Source organism: Canis lupus, chromosome 25 (assembly GCF_048164855.1).
Source record: "Canis lupus baileyi chromosome 25, mCanLup2.hap1, whole genome shotgun sequence".
Taxonomy (NCBI): Eukaryota; Metazoa; Chordata; class Mammalia; order Carnivora; family Canidae; genus Canis; species Canis lupus.
Genome location: NC_132862.1, coordinates 8,981,821 through 8,997,368, shown reverse-complemented (window position 1 = coordinate 8,997,368; position 15,548 = coordinate 8,981,821). Strand labels below are relative to the sequence as shown.

Here is a 15,548-nt window from a genome sequence, read left to right as displayed (position 1 = left end):
AAAGGGAGATAGGCCATTTCTATACTACCCGCACCCCCCCCCCAAAAAAGAAAGAAATTTAGCAGAACTAGTGAATAAAGTCTTCTTTGTACAGGTGTGTCATCTATTTGTTCATGGTTGTACCCATTGTAATGTCAGCAATGGTCCCTGTGCATCCTTAATCTCATGGAAACCTCTGTCACTGATGGTAAAAAAAGCCATAATTGGGTGTGGAAAAACAGAACTCTGGTTGGCCAGAACCATCTCAGAATAAACCCCAGCCTTGTGCTTTTCTTAGCAAGAAAAGTAAGAACCCAGTAACTTACCCTGTGACCAGGATGAGATGATAATAAGATGCAAATTGTAAATCTAAAAGTTGCTTCGAGTTAATTGTATTTTTAGAGCTATACTACTGCGAGTTGACTCTGACAGCTTATAAGAAGAGGCCATTATTCAAAAGTCTGATAGAGACCTTAAACCAAATGAACTCTTAGCAGCTATGCCAATTTCTTCATCATGATATGGAAAGATTCCATTGGAAAATGCACTGTGGTAAATGCAGCAAAGGCTGTTTGCTTTCAAAATAAGAAATCCCATCTGCAAGTATGTAATAGATATGGTGATTGTTAAATTAGGTATCAGCTTTTAAAGAAATTCAGACTTAGAATACACAAAGCATTGCCTATAGGCTGAATCCTAGTGAGTAGAAAACATGGTTCATTTATATATCATTGTTGTATTTTCCAGAAATTGTGCATCTTTGACAGCTTTGGAACTCTAGTGTTTGCAGTGTTTATGGGGGTATGGGGTAAGTTATTGTCCTTTTTTATTTTTCCAGTTTACTTTTGCATCTTAACATTAAAAAAAAAACAAACAAACTCTAAGATCATACAAGCAGCTAATTTAGTAACATTTCACAGTTTTACATAAGCTATCAAAGTAGCCCACTTTTAGGACCTTGGATTGCCTAAGCTTCAGCTCCCCTATGACTCCGTTTACAACTCTTAAGGCCATTGTATGAGTTATTACCTTAAAAAACTACTTCAAGATGTGGTTGCTTAAAACACACACTTATTATTTCTCATGATTCTCTGCATCTGCTGGGAGGTTCTCCAGTCATGTGCTGACTCAATCGATGTGCACAATGAGCTAGCAGCTCTCCTGGGGTAGATGGTCTGGCAGTTGCCAGGTTGGTTTGGTCTATGGGACTCAGCTGGGCTGGTGCATCTTGCTCTCTGTGATGTCTCATTCTCCAATGAACTAGACCAGGATTCTTCACCTGGTGGTTTTAAGGTTCCAAAGAGAAGCAAGAGAAGACAAGCCCCACTTCTCAGACATTTTTTGAATGTATGTTTGCATCAAGTTTGTGAATGTCCCATCAACCAAAGCAGGTCATTGCCAAGCCAACAATGTGAGGAGATTGGAAGGACTACCCAAGGGCTTGGACAGGGAGGCATGGTTCATTGGGAGCCATTATTGTAATGGTGCCCTCAGCCCTGATCCACCCTGACTTATATGGTGTTGGGGTTCAGGGGAAGCAACACAGGAATCACAGGTATGCTTTCTTCTTTATACTCTTTTATATGAGTATTTAGTAAGTGTGTATTACTCTTATAATAGTAAGTAATAAATTCTATTTAATAAATAGAACAGATGTAGTCCAAAAGAATAGAATTCTTACATAGATGTTTTAACACTATAGTTATTTACTTTGAATGGCATCATTGATGTAAGGAGGTAATTATTTTCTTTAAACACAGATATTTAAATGTTTAATTGATGTAAATGTTCAACCATAGAAGAAAATAATTCCATTTTCTTTTCTTTTTTTTTTTTTTTTTAATAATTCCATTTTCAAAGACAAATCTTTCCCAATTTTATTGTGTAGGTCAAGCAGGAAATAAAGCTGAGGCCATAGATAGGTGGGGGAAGAAAGTGACTCAAGTCTCTTATTCTTGAGAAGACAGCACATGAACACATGCAGCTCACGGTTCTTTTTAGGTGTCCTTGAGACTGTTTCTCTTTTGCAGTGGTTGTGCTTATTTGAGGTTACCAGATAGATCACAGAACAGATGATCCAGCTGTTCTGGACACTTTTTAGAGTTGATAAAGCGAACTATAAGATGGTCACACTTATCTACAAAGTTATTGTCCTTCAGACATTTAGCTATGTTCTTGCTAGATACCAAACACTAGCTAATATTTGACACACAGAAGAATAAAGATCAAATTCTTGGATTAAAATCCTCTGTACTCCTCTATCGTAAAATATGTCATTTCATTTCTCCCCCCCAGTAAGGGCCCAAGTACCAAACACATGGGTGGCGGTCACTTCTATCTATTCTCCTAACCTTTGTCTCAGCACTGATTTATAATGTATAAAATTCTAACACGTCCTAATTTAGAAATACATTTGTTTTAGGATTGTATTTATTCACTTTAGAGAGAAAGAGCACAAGCAGGTGGGGAGAAGCAGAGGGAGAGGGACAAGCAGAGACTCTATGCTGAGTGGGGAGTCAGACCCAGGGCTCAATCCCACAAACCTGAGATCACAACTTAAATCAAAATCAGGTGTCAGAGGCCATCCAGGCACCCCGAAATACATTTTAAATAAGGCAGAAATATAAATTAATTTTGGTATTGGAAAGACAAACCTTCCATTTCCTAGCTAACCTTGCTTTCTATGATCATTAACTACATCGTGTTTATGGAACTGACTTAAGCATTTTCAGCTGATTTGATGTCATCAGATTTTAGAATGCAGAAAACATTTCAACACTGCTTGAAGCACCATATGTATATCTTTAAGGATATGTATGTATGATGAAGTCTGTATTTGAAGTGTCTTATATTCATTGCCTTTCCTGTTATGTCTGCCTTATGAGAACCACTGCTGTGAACCTTGTTACAGAAAATCAGAAATCACAGGCTGAAGAGGCAGGAGGATCATGTGAAGTCTTTTATATCACGACCATTCATATTCTTGTAGCGTCTCTTGTGTGCCCAGATCTGTTAGAGTATTTAGAGTATTCCTAGTATTTTTCTACTCCCTAGGAACTCTAAAAGTTTAGGGTTGAAAACCTTTTTTAATGAATGTAGTAAAAATCATGTACTTGCCTGAATAATGTCCACCCTTTTAGGCCAAGCCAGGCCACCCATTCATACACTCAAATCCTAAACATCAACCCAAGGCTAAAGTGCCAGTCCTTAACATATCCACTTCTCCTTATTCCTTGTTACTTCTTACCTACTTCTGGATCCTCCCTGGCTCCAGGCTCTTGGCTGCATGGCTGCATTTTAAATTTTCACCTTTGAGTTCTGGGCTGGGCCTAGTTATTTCCAGGAAAACACCAAGCCCTTGGCTTATGGAGAGCTGGGGAATCAGGAAGGGCGGTGCCCTAACCAGCTACACTTGGAAATCAGGAAACAGCTATTGCCAGTTCCAGAACTATACTGCTCCCACCACCATCCACACCAGCAAAATAATGCAACTCCTGCAACCACCTCTGCCACCACTCACCTCAGGTTCTGATTTAAGTGACACACAAATGCATCTGTTGGACATTTATAAAATCACATTAGGGGGCCCTAGCTTCAAGAGAGGCTGAAAAAAAAATTATCTTTTTTTAGCCTAGTCTTTAAAAAAAAAAAAAAAGATTTTATTTATTCATGAGAGACACAGAGACATAGGCAGAGGGAGAAGCAGGCTCCCCACAGAGAGCCCAATGTGGTACTTGATCTGGGACCCCAGGATCACACCCTGAGCCAAAGGCAGATGTTCAACTGCTGAGCCACCCAGGGGTCCCTTAACCTAGTCTTTTAGTTGGGAAGTTGGAATAAAGGCTGAGCAAGCTCACCTGCCATCCTTACTTAGCTTTGTGAGTAAAGAGGGTTGAATAATCAAGGCCCAGTAAAATGCCCCAGCTCTTCAGCAGCAGACTTACAGCAACTGGAACACTACCATGTGCTAGAATGTGCCCCTTGTCCTTGGACATTGCTGGATATAAGCGCCAACACTGAATGTGGCTGTCTTCATGTGATGCATACGTCCTTTACAGGAAATGATACCATGATTAAGAGGACAAGCTGTTCTTGATTCCCAAGATCCTAGGCAGCTTTCCCTCTTCTCTCATTACATGTTGCTGTAAGAGTCCTAACTGTGTCTCTCTAATCAACAAGAGCCTCGTGGTGTGTGTGGTTTGCCGGAGAACATAAATGCAGGGCTCCCCACCAGAGGGAGAAAGATCAAAAGACCCAGAACAGGAAATTCCTGTCTGGGCTCGTGCAGAGTCCCCCGAGGTCCTGGGGCTCCCAGGCTGGGACACACAGCAGCGTGAGTCAGCAGTGATGTGGTCCAGGAGCAGGCTAAAACCTTGGGTGGTTATAGTACATGATCAGTGTCTTCCCTGGACCCTGCAAAATAATACCCAAAGGTTTTGTAGAATTGACCTTCCGATATCCTATTATGGCAAAGGAGCAAGAAGCTTGAGGCAGGACCACGTAGTGCGTACACACAGCTTGAGCTCTAGAGCCAAGAATGCCTGTGTGGGCATATGAGACCTAATGACCACTTCCAGCCAACACACTGTTTGTGGGAGGGGATTTCAATCAGGCATATTCCTTATTCTTCTTTTTAATAAAACATGGAAGGGTTGCAGCGAAGGTGGTCCATTCCTGCTTTTTTCAACTCAGACTTTTTTTTTTTAATTTTTTTATTGTTGGGATAGTTCTGTGTCGCTAACTTTTAAATAAAAGCTGTATCTTATTTTATCTAAAAAAACAAACAAACAAAAAAAAACCCACCTCGGGTAGGTATTTTAACCTTTCTGTGCCTCTCTCTGTGTGTCTAAAATGAGAGTAATAGCAATTATCACTGAGGGGTATGAGGGCTTTTCCATAGTTATGTCAGTAAGCTCACAACAGCCCTGTGAGGTTGGTCCTGTTGCCCCCATTTTACAGAAAGGGAAATGGGGGCTCAGAAAGTTGGAACAGGTTGACCAGTAGTCACACATCTAATTGTCCAAACCAGGATTTGACCTCGATTCCAACATCCAGCTTATTTCTATTCTCACTCATTGTGACTGGAAAATTAGAAAGGCAAGACAAACACTGCTGGGAAGGGAGTACTTTACCCATTTCAGCTGTCTTCACCACTGGGGAGTGCCGCGTTCACGCTGCTCACAGCCACAGCCCAGGATTTCCTCCCGCACCTCTGGCTGCCCACATGTGGTCTGCAGGACAAGAGGCCGGCCTCTCTCTGCTGTCTACTCCAGCAGGTCTCAACTCTGACAGTAGACCTTTAAAACGAAAGCAAAACACAATGCCAGTGCCTCATTCTAGTCCAGTAAAGTCAGAAACTCAGGGATGGTTCCTGGGCTCAGTGTTTTTTGTTTTGTTTTGTTTTTTTAGCTCCCAGGTGCTTTTCATGTGCAGCCAGGGGGAAAGCTACCCCTCTACCTCTCATTTAGTGATCCCATCCACACATGGCCTCAGTTACTACTTTGCAAAGTTTCCAGCTCAGCATAGATCTTTCTCGCGAGTTTCAGACTTTTACCTACCTACTGGATGTCTCTCCTATGGCCCAGAGGCATTTAATTAGAACTAAACTTGTCTTCCTAGGCTCACTCCTCTTACTGCCCTTCCCCCTGGGTAATGGCATTAGAATTTAGGGCATCACCCAAGCCAGAAACCCTGTTGGCATCCTAGACCTCTTCCTCCCCTTTACACGTTTGCATGTAACCATCCTACCTGCCAAACATTCTGTCTTCTCTCTCCTCCTCACCCAAGCCGACTCATCATGTACAGCAGGTCTCCCTGCCTCTAGTCCCTCTAGAACACTTGCAATGTCCCCTTTACCTTTAGGTAACAAACAGGTATCTTCAGGCCTAGAGTCCTTTGCGATTGCCCCAGCGATCTCCACTGTCTGCCCCACCCTCCTCATGACACTGTGCACTCACTTCCAGATATTTGTAGTTTCTGGAGAGTATCTGACTCTCTGGCTTCCTTGCCTTTGCATGGGCAGCTCCCCCAGTGGGGGATGGAGGCTCATGTCCCACCTTCACCTCCAACTCCAAATCAGTCATCTCCGGGCAGCTGCAGGGGTCCCCGCCTCAGGGAGAGCCTCGGCTCCAGGTTGAGCACATGTTCTACGTCTGTGCTCCCAGAGCCACCTGTCATCACCCTCACTAGTCTATTGTAACGGGCACACCACCATAATTCCTACATACCCTGTAGCTCCTTGAAGCAGGGCCTGTGGCTTTTTTCTCTTTATTTTTGGCACATAAAAATACTTGTGTGTGGAACAGTGGTAAATCCAGAATTTCTATATAGGAAGGGCTTAGGGGTACCAGTCTGATTGAAAGAAAGGTCTAGGGGATTTACCCTGAAACTACATTTTCAGTCAACATTTAATGTTGTCTTTATTTAGTATTTTAAATTACAAGCTTTGAAAGATAGTAAAAAAGGTTTTTTTAAGATTTTATTTATTTATTCATGAGAGACACAGAGAGAGAGAGGCAGAGGGAGAAGCAGGCTCCATGCAGAGAGCCTGATGTGGGACTCGATCCTGGGTCTCCAGGATCAGGCCCTGGGCTGAAGGCGGTGCTAAACCGCTGAGCCACCCGGGCTGCCCAATAGTAAAGATTTCTAAAAACTGTTTTACTCATACTTCATACAAGGTTGAGAAAATATCAGTTTTCTATATTTAAGAATATTATTATTTTAATTTAGGGTGGCCTGGGTAATGGTAAGTAGAGATTTGGGGACTAGTAAAGTGCCCCCCTCAGGCCCTTAGGAAAGAAGAGAGAGAGTGAGGGATGTATGGACAAACAGGCCGAAGGACGGAGGGACCATAAACGGTTTCTGAGTTATGGTAGTTACTGGTGTTTTGTAGTTGGCAATAAAGTGCTAGTAGCAGACGCCTTAGCATTAGACACGCTCACATGCCTTCTGACCATCATGTTATTACCTTTCCCGTGGCTGTAGTCTGTTTTCACAAGTTGAACAAATTATCAATATCATTTTTTAAAAAAATAACTTTTTTCTTTTAAATATTCGTATTACCTATAAGTTAGACTCTACTGACTGTATGTAAAAGTGTTATGGGTAATTATAATAATTAATAATTCAGCACAGATTTCTGAAGCATTAGTCATCATTGATGATTCACCTGCTCCTCTTCTCTCTCTCTCTCTCTCTTAGTTACCTTGTTTTTGGAGTTTTGGAAACGGCGCCAGGCAGAACTTGAGTATGAATGGGACACTGTTGAGTTACAGCAGGAAGAGCAACCCCGGCCAGAATATGAGGCACAGTGTACTCACGTGGTGATCAATGAGATTACTCAGGTAAAGAGAATGTTCTATCCATTTATACGGTGGTTCTCAACCGTGGTGGTACAATGTAATCACCTTCAAGACCTTGAAAGTCTTGAAGACCTTGAAATCATCATTAAGACCTTGAAAAGTCTTGCTTGATGCCCAGACCCCATCACTATATACTGTGGTAGTACGTAGTGGCCTGGGGTATATTCTGGACAAAGGGATTTTTAAAAGCTTCCCTGGTGATTCTGATGTGCAACCAAAGTGAAGATGTATGGCTTAGAATGGTAACGATGGACATAGGAGATAAATGTGACACCTTTTTTCATCATAAAAGTAAAATTGGAAAAAAAAATTAGAGTCAGACATAAAATTAAGAAAAGATGTATTTGGTTTGTGTCCTTTCTTTCATATCAATAAAAAATAATGGATAAAAGAAAGCTTAGGCTCTATGACATAGTTGTGTTAGGAAGGACACCTTGGATTTTGTAGTTGACTCTCAATTTTTCACATGCCCTTCATTGTTAGGGCCCCTTTTTCATCCTAGACTAGCTGGCCTTTGTTTTGCACTAAGCCTCTGGGACTGCTCCACCTTCTGGCTGGGATGCACATAAGATTGTGTGGCTCTCCTCCTAAAGTCAGAGAAAGGGTAGAGGAAGAAGGGAAACATTTGTTCAAGTCCAACTAAGTTTAGGCCTGTGCTTGGCATTTTCTGTAATTGGAAAGGTAAATTTGCTTCTGCTCCTGCTGCTGCAAAAAATAAAAAAATAAAATAAAACTATATCTCTCTGTATAAATATTCCAGAGCCAGTGAAAGATAATTTTTGAATCATCTGCATTATTGCTCCTTTCCATCAACATAGAAAATTTAGAGCTGATGGTACTTTCCATCATCAGCATAAGGACAGTCAATTCTGAACACGAATAATTCTTGGAAAGAAAATGCTTTACCAAGAGCATCGGAAAATATCCCCAAGTATAGATTTTATAAATTGAATCGCAGATTTATAGAATGCCAACACTAAAAGGGACTGGAGGGAGCATTTCAACCTCCTCATTTTATAAATGGGAAAAAGTGAGGTTCAATTATCAACAGAAGGTGACATTTGTCTTTTACAATGTAACAATTCCCATTATGAATCCTTCTCACTGTTTACTATGGAAGATGATGGGGTCACACATGTGCTGTTGAAAGACTATACATACATTCAGAAATGAAAGCAGAAACTTAAAATTAAGTGTTGAAAACCTTTTAAATACTGAAAAAAAAAAAAAACCAGCTTGTAATATTGGCAACATAGAAGAAGTACTGAAGAAAAGACAATTTGGTAATTTAAAATCACCAATAAGTTTAATTTCCATTGAAACTTTGCTTGTTAAAAAATTGAGGATAAGGTTCATTTTTCCTTATCGGTTTTTTTTCATTGTGCTTTTGTTGCTAATGTATCCTCCATTGGTTTAGAGAGCCCAGAGTGTGGTAATGAACTCTTGAGAATAAGGCTGCCTACAGATTCAACCCAGCAATTTATAAGCTGAATGATCTTCGACAAATGACTTCTCTGTGCCATAGTTTCCTCAACCATATAAAATGGGAATAATAGAGTTGCTTCCTCATACAGTTGTCCTAAGGGTTAATTGGGTTAATGTGTAAAACCTTCTTAGAATAGTACCTGGCGTAGAGTTAATGTCGTGTTAAGTATTTTGTAGCTATTATTATTATACTACAGCTCCTGGTATAATCCAGGTAAATCTTAAGAAGTATTGAGCTCTTCTCTTAAAATTAAATATATGCTTATGGGCCACAGAAACTTAAAAATTCTTAGCTATATCAAATTAATATATAAAGCTCAACCAAGAAACACATAGTGGATACCCAGTATTTGCAGACACTTGTGGAACTTACTGTGCTGCAACGGGCTCTGAGCTCTCATTGCTGCCGTGTCTAAAATCTAAGACAAGCTCAGGAATGTAGTTCTACAGCTTAGCATTGTCAGATACCCGGGATCCTGAGCTGAGGTCATGGCAGCTAAACTGCTTATTATTCATGCTTGCATTTCCAAAACAACATTAAAATGAACACTGCATATGCCTTGTGTATGTCTGAAATTAACCCCCCAAAAAGGCAGTTATAAGTAAAGGGGCTATGTTTGAAAACTAATTTTTAAAAAAATTCAGCCTAGGATTTAGAGACCAATCGGGAGGAAAAAAAAAATCATTTCACCAGAGTACTAAACTTTTTTTTTTTTTTTTTTTTTTTTTTAAGGAAGAAGAGCATGTTCCCTTTACTACCTGGGGAAAATGTATACGTGTAACCCTCTGTGCAAGTGCTGTCTTATTCTGGGTAAGTTGGCCACAGATTTTAATATCTAATTGTAAATATCCAGGAAACTAAAGGCAAGCTGGAAACTATGTAGCCTCATAGAATTGTTTCCAGAACCACTCAGCCCCACAGGGAGCAACCTTAGTATCTATCCACTCATGGTGGCTCTTCCAGTTCCTTTCACTTCATCTGTTGAAATCAGATCAGAGGGTCCGAATTTTCCAGTTTCTGGTAAAGAGATGAAATGGGAGGCATTAAGAATACTAAAATTTTCCAACAGTAACAACTAAAATAAAATGTCTAGGAATAGCCTTAAAAAGATAATAGGAACTATCAAAGAAGACGTAAAAACTACTGAAAGATATAAAAGAAGACTGGAACAAATGATTGTAGATAAAAAGATAATATTTTAAAATATCAGGACTTATAAAATTAATTTTGGGTTTATTAATACAATCATATTAATATAATTAATAATATATTGAGAGCTTTATTGGCTCAAGAATAGCCAAATTAGAAAATAGGGCATAAAGCCCAGATATGGGCCCTCATATCAATAATAATTTAATATATGAGAAGGGAGGCATTAAACTCAGTGGGATAAGTAAAGATTATTTAATAAATGGTAATGGAATACTTGTTAGCTCTTTGGAAAAAAAAGATTCAAACCATACTATGAACACATATTGTAATTCCAGAAATATTTGAAAGGTAACACCACAAACTAGAAATAAATATTAATGAATATGCAATCTCTAGATATAAGAAGACTTTCTAACCATTACAGCAATGGAAGACATTTCAAAAGAAAATGAAATGGGCTCCCTATGGGGAGCCTGATGTGGGACTCGATCCCAGGACCCTGGGATCACACTCTGAGCCAAAGACAGACACTCAACCACTGAGTCATCCAAGCGTCCCAAAACAAAAACAGAAGAAATTTCTGTTACCTACTAGGGCAAAGGGTCAATAACTTCAACACATAAAAAGTCCAGATCACTCCTAAGGTAACACCAAAGCTCTCAAGAGCTAAGGAGGCAAAGAACAAGAATACTCTTTCACAAAAGAAAGAAAAAAAAATACCCTGGCAAATGTCAGATCTCAATATTAATTAAATCAGTGCACATTTAAATGAGATACAGTATTTCACCTCTCAAGTGAGAAGGTTCAGCTTTTGTGAGGATGAAGGGCAGTGATCAGCTCCTCTCATACCTAGGCTGTAAGAATTTTAAGCTGTCCTGGCCTCTTAGAAAGCAGTTTGGCAGTGTCACAAGTCAAAAATATTCATGTGCTTTAATCTACTAATTCAGCTTATAAAAACCATTAATAAGGAAGTATTTCAAATGGTAAGAGAAGTCGGTAAAGATTTAGTCACATATATATTACAAAAATATATAATTATTTATATTACTTATTTACTTATTATATATAAAAATATCTCAGCCTAGATATCCTACTTCTAGTCCTTCATACAGTAGGATACAGGATAGCTGTGAGAAAGTATGTCCATGAAAATATTTTATGCCTTGAGAAATGTTATGTTTATGATAACATTTAGGAAAGGATAAAATATGTGAAATGATTTTAATATGCAAATGATACGTGATTCTGAAGGAATTATGCCTACATATAGATAGTACGTACATTTTTCTATTTTTCCTTATTTTTTATTCTTTATTTTTATAGTTAGGAGTCATTCATTTGTAGATGACGGACAGTCCGTGTTCAGTTGGTTTAAACAACAACAACAAAATGAGGGTGGTTGGTGTTTTTTGGTTCCTATAACAAAATCCCAGGTCTGAGGTATAGCTTCCATCAAGGATAGATAACTGCAGCCCAGATAACATCTTGGGCTGTGTGTTTTATTTTTTTTTAATTTTTATTTATTTATGATAGTCACACAGAGAGAGAGAGAGAGGCAGAGACACAGGCAGAGGGAGAAGCAGGCTCCATGCACCAGGAGCCCGACGTGGGATTCGATCCCGGGTCTCCAGGATCGCGCCCTGGGCCAAAGGCAGGCGCCAAACCGCTGCGCCACCCAGGGATCCCAAGGGCTGTGTGTTTTACCTTCATTCTGTGTCCACTGGTCCCCTGGCTTGGTGGTTGTAGGCACTACCTTACGGTCTCAGAATGGCTGCAGGATTCCAGACCTCACATCACATTCAAACCAAGAGAGGTTTCTGTTAGCAGCTGCCTCTATTGACAGAGCAAGCTTCTCTTTCCCATAGACATTGGCAGATCTCTCACATCCCACTGGCTCTTATTAAATTATTTATCAGTCCTTGAATCAGTTGCTGAGGCCCACAAGATGAGATAACTATTTGACTCAAACCAATCAGGATATATGCCTGTAAGGTGGGGGAAGGGGACAATCCAGCCCAAACCATAGGACTGAAAATGGAGGAGAGGTTATTCCCCTTTGGAAAGCAAAATCTAGGTCTGCTTCTAAGACTAGGAACAGATCCAAGGCAGCAGAAGCAACCAGTATCCACTATGGAGTAATTTCAAATGTTCTATAATAAGCATGTATTGGAATTATAATCAGAAAAGATTCGTAAGGAACTTGAGAATGCAGATCTTCCTCCTGTGGAGAAATATTGAACCTATCAAGTCCCCTGAAGAAGTATGGAAACATACCAAGTGTGTAAAAACTCTGAAGTGACTTAGAATTCATTTCATAAACCATGTAGGAGTCTGTGCCATGCAGAGGTTAGTGTGACTCCAGAGTCCTGGGGTATTTCAGTCCTTTCAGTTACTAGTTGCTTAATTTGGGTCAAAGTCTTAATCTCTGTGGCTCTTTTTTCTGCCGTAAAAGATAGAACACTACCAACCTCACAGGGCAGGTGTTGAGGATTTTAAAAATATACGTGTCTGAGGTGAATAGTAAGCACTTAAAGAATCTCATCTATTATAATCACTTAATATTTTTAAAGACTATTAATGGAGATTTAAATATACACACACACACACACACAATTTAAGGGGGTCTATATTGGGGATCCCTGGGTGGCTCAGTGGTTTAGCACCTGCCTTTGGCCCAGGGCGTGATCCTGTAGTCCCGGGATCGAGTCCCAGTTTGGGCTTCTGCATGGAGCCTGCTTCTCCCTCTGCCTGTGTCCCTGTCTCTCATGAATAAATAAATAAAATATTTTTTAAAATTAATTAAGGGTCTATATTTGTTGGGCTCAGAGAGGAAGACTGGATATACCTTATCTACTACATTTTTCTCAGCCTTGGCTAATTTTCACATGTACTCACACACACAAACATGTTATTCTTTTCATAAGTATTAAGCCCTAACTGTGAAGGGAAGGAGATAATGCGAGAGATTAGAAGAGGAAATAAAATGCCTTCTTTACACACTGATGGCTTTAAAAGTAAGAAAAACATCTTGTTAACTCTCCAGTCACCATACTCACAGTCAGCATTTATAAGCACTTTTCATGTGCCTGGGCTTAATGTTCTAAGTGCTTTTACCTGGAGTAACACATTAAATCCTCACAACACTCCTATAAGTAAGTTCCCATTAGGATCCCACCTTATATGGGCAAAGAAATGGAAGCCCCAAAGGTTAAGTAGTTTGCACTCGGTCCCTCAGCTAGAGGCAGAGCTGGGATTCAGATGCAGGAACCTCCAGGACCTCACCTGTAATCTCTCCCAGTCACTGCTCTCCACAGGTGAAAACCAGCCTCCCTCTGTTGCTGTAAACAACAGCACATGATTTGGCCCTGAAATGCACATTCTTTGTAGCTTTTCTCTCTGGAGGCAGACACATTGAAATACATACTTTGCAGTAAGTCCAGAAAGTAGATGTAGGGAAAACAGTTTCTAAGGGAGACCTTAAAAAATAAATAAATAAAATAAAATAAAAGGGAGGGCAGCCCGGGTGGCTCAGCGGTTTAGCGCCTGCCTTCAGTCCAGGGTGTGATCCTGGAGTCCCAGGATCGAGTCCCTCATCGGGCTCTCTGCATGGAGCCTGCTTCTCCCTCTGCCTGTGTCTCTGTGTGTCTCATGAATAAATAAATAAAATCTCTAATAAAATAATTAAATAAAATAAATAAAATATAAATAAAATGGAGACCTTTAAATGTGCATGGTTCAGGGGCCGGAGAAAACCTGCCTAATGAAGGGACACCCTACCAGCCACACACAAGCTGTGCTTCAGACGCCCCTACTTCCCCTCCCCACCCCCGCACTGACTTGGGGTCTGTGTAGTCAAAAATACAACAGGTTAGTGAAATGAATCTTGTGCAGATGCAGGTATGAGTAACTGCAGGTTTAAGATCTTAGGATCTGAGGGTGAAAAGGGTGTGAAGCTTTCATCAGCAGGTAGCTGCTGCCATCTCTGAATTCCCTCCAGGCACCTCTATCTCACCTCCTGCAGGCGGCTAAGACAAAAGCACCTGCTGACCCTTGAACCAGGGATAGGTCCTCTGTTGGAAGCGAACGTACCCCCTTAATATTAGGATGAAAACTGAGCAAAACCTTTAATGCACACCCTAAAGAATGTCCTGATTGTAGAGGGATGTTTTCACTGGTTCCACGTTTTCCTCTTCTGAAGATTCGTTCTTTTTTTTTTTTTTTTTAATAGACCTTTATTCAAGCAGTTTGGGGTTTGCAGACAAACTGCACAGTGAGTGAGTACAGGATTCCTGTGTACTCACGCCCTGTGCAGTTTCTCCTATTGTTAACATTTTTTTAAAGATTTTATTTATTCATGAGAGAGACAGAGAGAGAAAGAGGCAGAGACACAGGCAGAGGGAGAAGCAGGCTCCCTACAGGGACCCCGATGTGGGACTCGATCCCAGGACTCCAGGATCACGCCCTGGGCCGAAGGCAGACACTAAACCGCTGAGCCACCCACATTTTCCTTCAGTGGACACACTTTGTTTTGACTTCCATCATTCCTCTCCCTTTTTTTGAAATTTAACGTGCCCGATTTCCACCCGTCTTGTGGCAACTATATGAGAGTCACATCACTTTGCACGTGCACCTTGTCCATTTACACATGGAGTTGATTTTCAAGTGTAAAAATACTATTTGTGAATCTCATGTTGCTGTGTTTATTGTGCTTCCAGATCCTGTTGATCATTGCCTCAGTTATTGGGATCATAGTCTACAGGCTCTCAGTGTTGGTTGTATTTTCTACAAAATTATCTCAGACCTTCAACGGGACAGACCCAATCCAGAAGTACCTGACCCCACAGACAGCCACGTCTATCACAGCTTCCGTCATCAGCTTTATCATCATCATGATTCTGAACACCATATATGAAAAAGTAGCAATCATGATTACTAATTTTGGTAAGGTCATTCCGTAAGACACTTTTAAAACCTGGTGAGAAATAGAGACTGTCTCTTTCAGGCATTTCAATTTCAGTATGTTACGAATTTTAGAAAATTTCGAGTGTAAACATATTTTATCTAACCTGTGTGGGAAATGAATTATCTACAGCTTTGCATTAGCAAAAGGGACAAAGCAAAGACAATCATTATAATGCCCAAGCTCTGTGTAAACAGATCAGCGCTGAATAATATTTTCAATTACGTGAGATCACGTACCCTATTGTTGAAAGTAAATAGTCTCTTTATTGCAAATAAGTGGAATGGGGTCATGGTTCCAGTGGCAAATATGCTCCTCTTTTGCTGAGAGGACAAGTAATCACCCTGTTGCGTGGCTTTCCCCCATGCTGTTCATATTAATGTCCCTGTGTTCTTCTCAGCTCCAGCTTTTATAATAAATGTTTCTCTCTCTCTGGCTTGTATCCCAGGCAGCTGCTTAGTGGTCGGAGTTAAGCTCTCCCCACATGCTGCATATGCCTGGGCCATTCTCCGAATGGTCTGCTCAGCGGTCATCTTCTAAAAATGATCCGACTGCTTTAAATTCTCAACTAGAAGGATGACCTGTTCTATCTTCTCCAAATGCCTATAAC

At 40.4% G+C, this 15,548-nt stretch overlaps 1 protein-coding gene and 1 long non-coding RNA gene across 7 annotated transcripts in view; one reads left to right on the top strand and one right to left on the bottom strand.

Moving 5' to 3' along the window:
• The window catches only part of ANO6 (anoctamin 6), a 186,210-nt gene that overhangs the window by 140,189 nt on the left and 30,473 nt on the right, over window positions 1-15,548 (top strand). For all 5 annotated transcript variants that reach the window (XM_072798241.1, XM_072798240.1, XM_072798244.1 and 2 more), the window contains 4 exons: window positions 727-787; window positions 7,180-7,322; window positions 9,559-9,636; window positions 14,694-14,919. In XM_072798241.1, coding sequence (XP_072654342.1) covers window positions 727-787; window positions 7,180-7,322; window positions 9,559-9,636; window positions 14,694-14,919 — 508 coding nt within the window. The remainder of the gene's footprint in view (window positions 1-726; window positions 788-7,179; window positions 7,323-9,558; window positions 9,637-14,693; window positions 14,920-15,548) is intronic.
• LOC140617229 (uncharacterized) overlaps window positions 1-15,548 on the bottom strand; it is a 51,409-nt gene that overhangs the window by 34,995 nt on the left and 866 nt on the right. Inside the window, exons 2-3 of one of the 2 annotated variants that reach the window (XR_012017451.1) lie at window positions 5,112-5,276; window positions 1,538-4,392 (exon numbers count right to left, since the gene is read on the bottom strand). This is a non-coding gene — a long non-coding RNA (uncharacterized lncRNA). Of the gene's footprint in view, window positions 1-1,537; window positions 4,393-5,111; window positions 5,277-15,548 lie in introns of those variants that run through there. The other variant, XR_012017450.1, reaches the window with a different exon arrangement.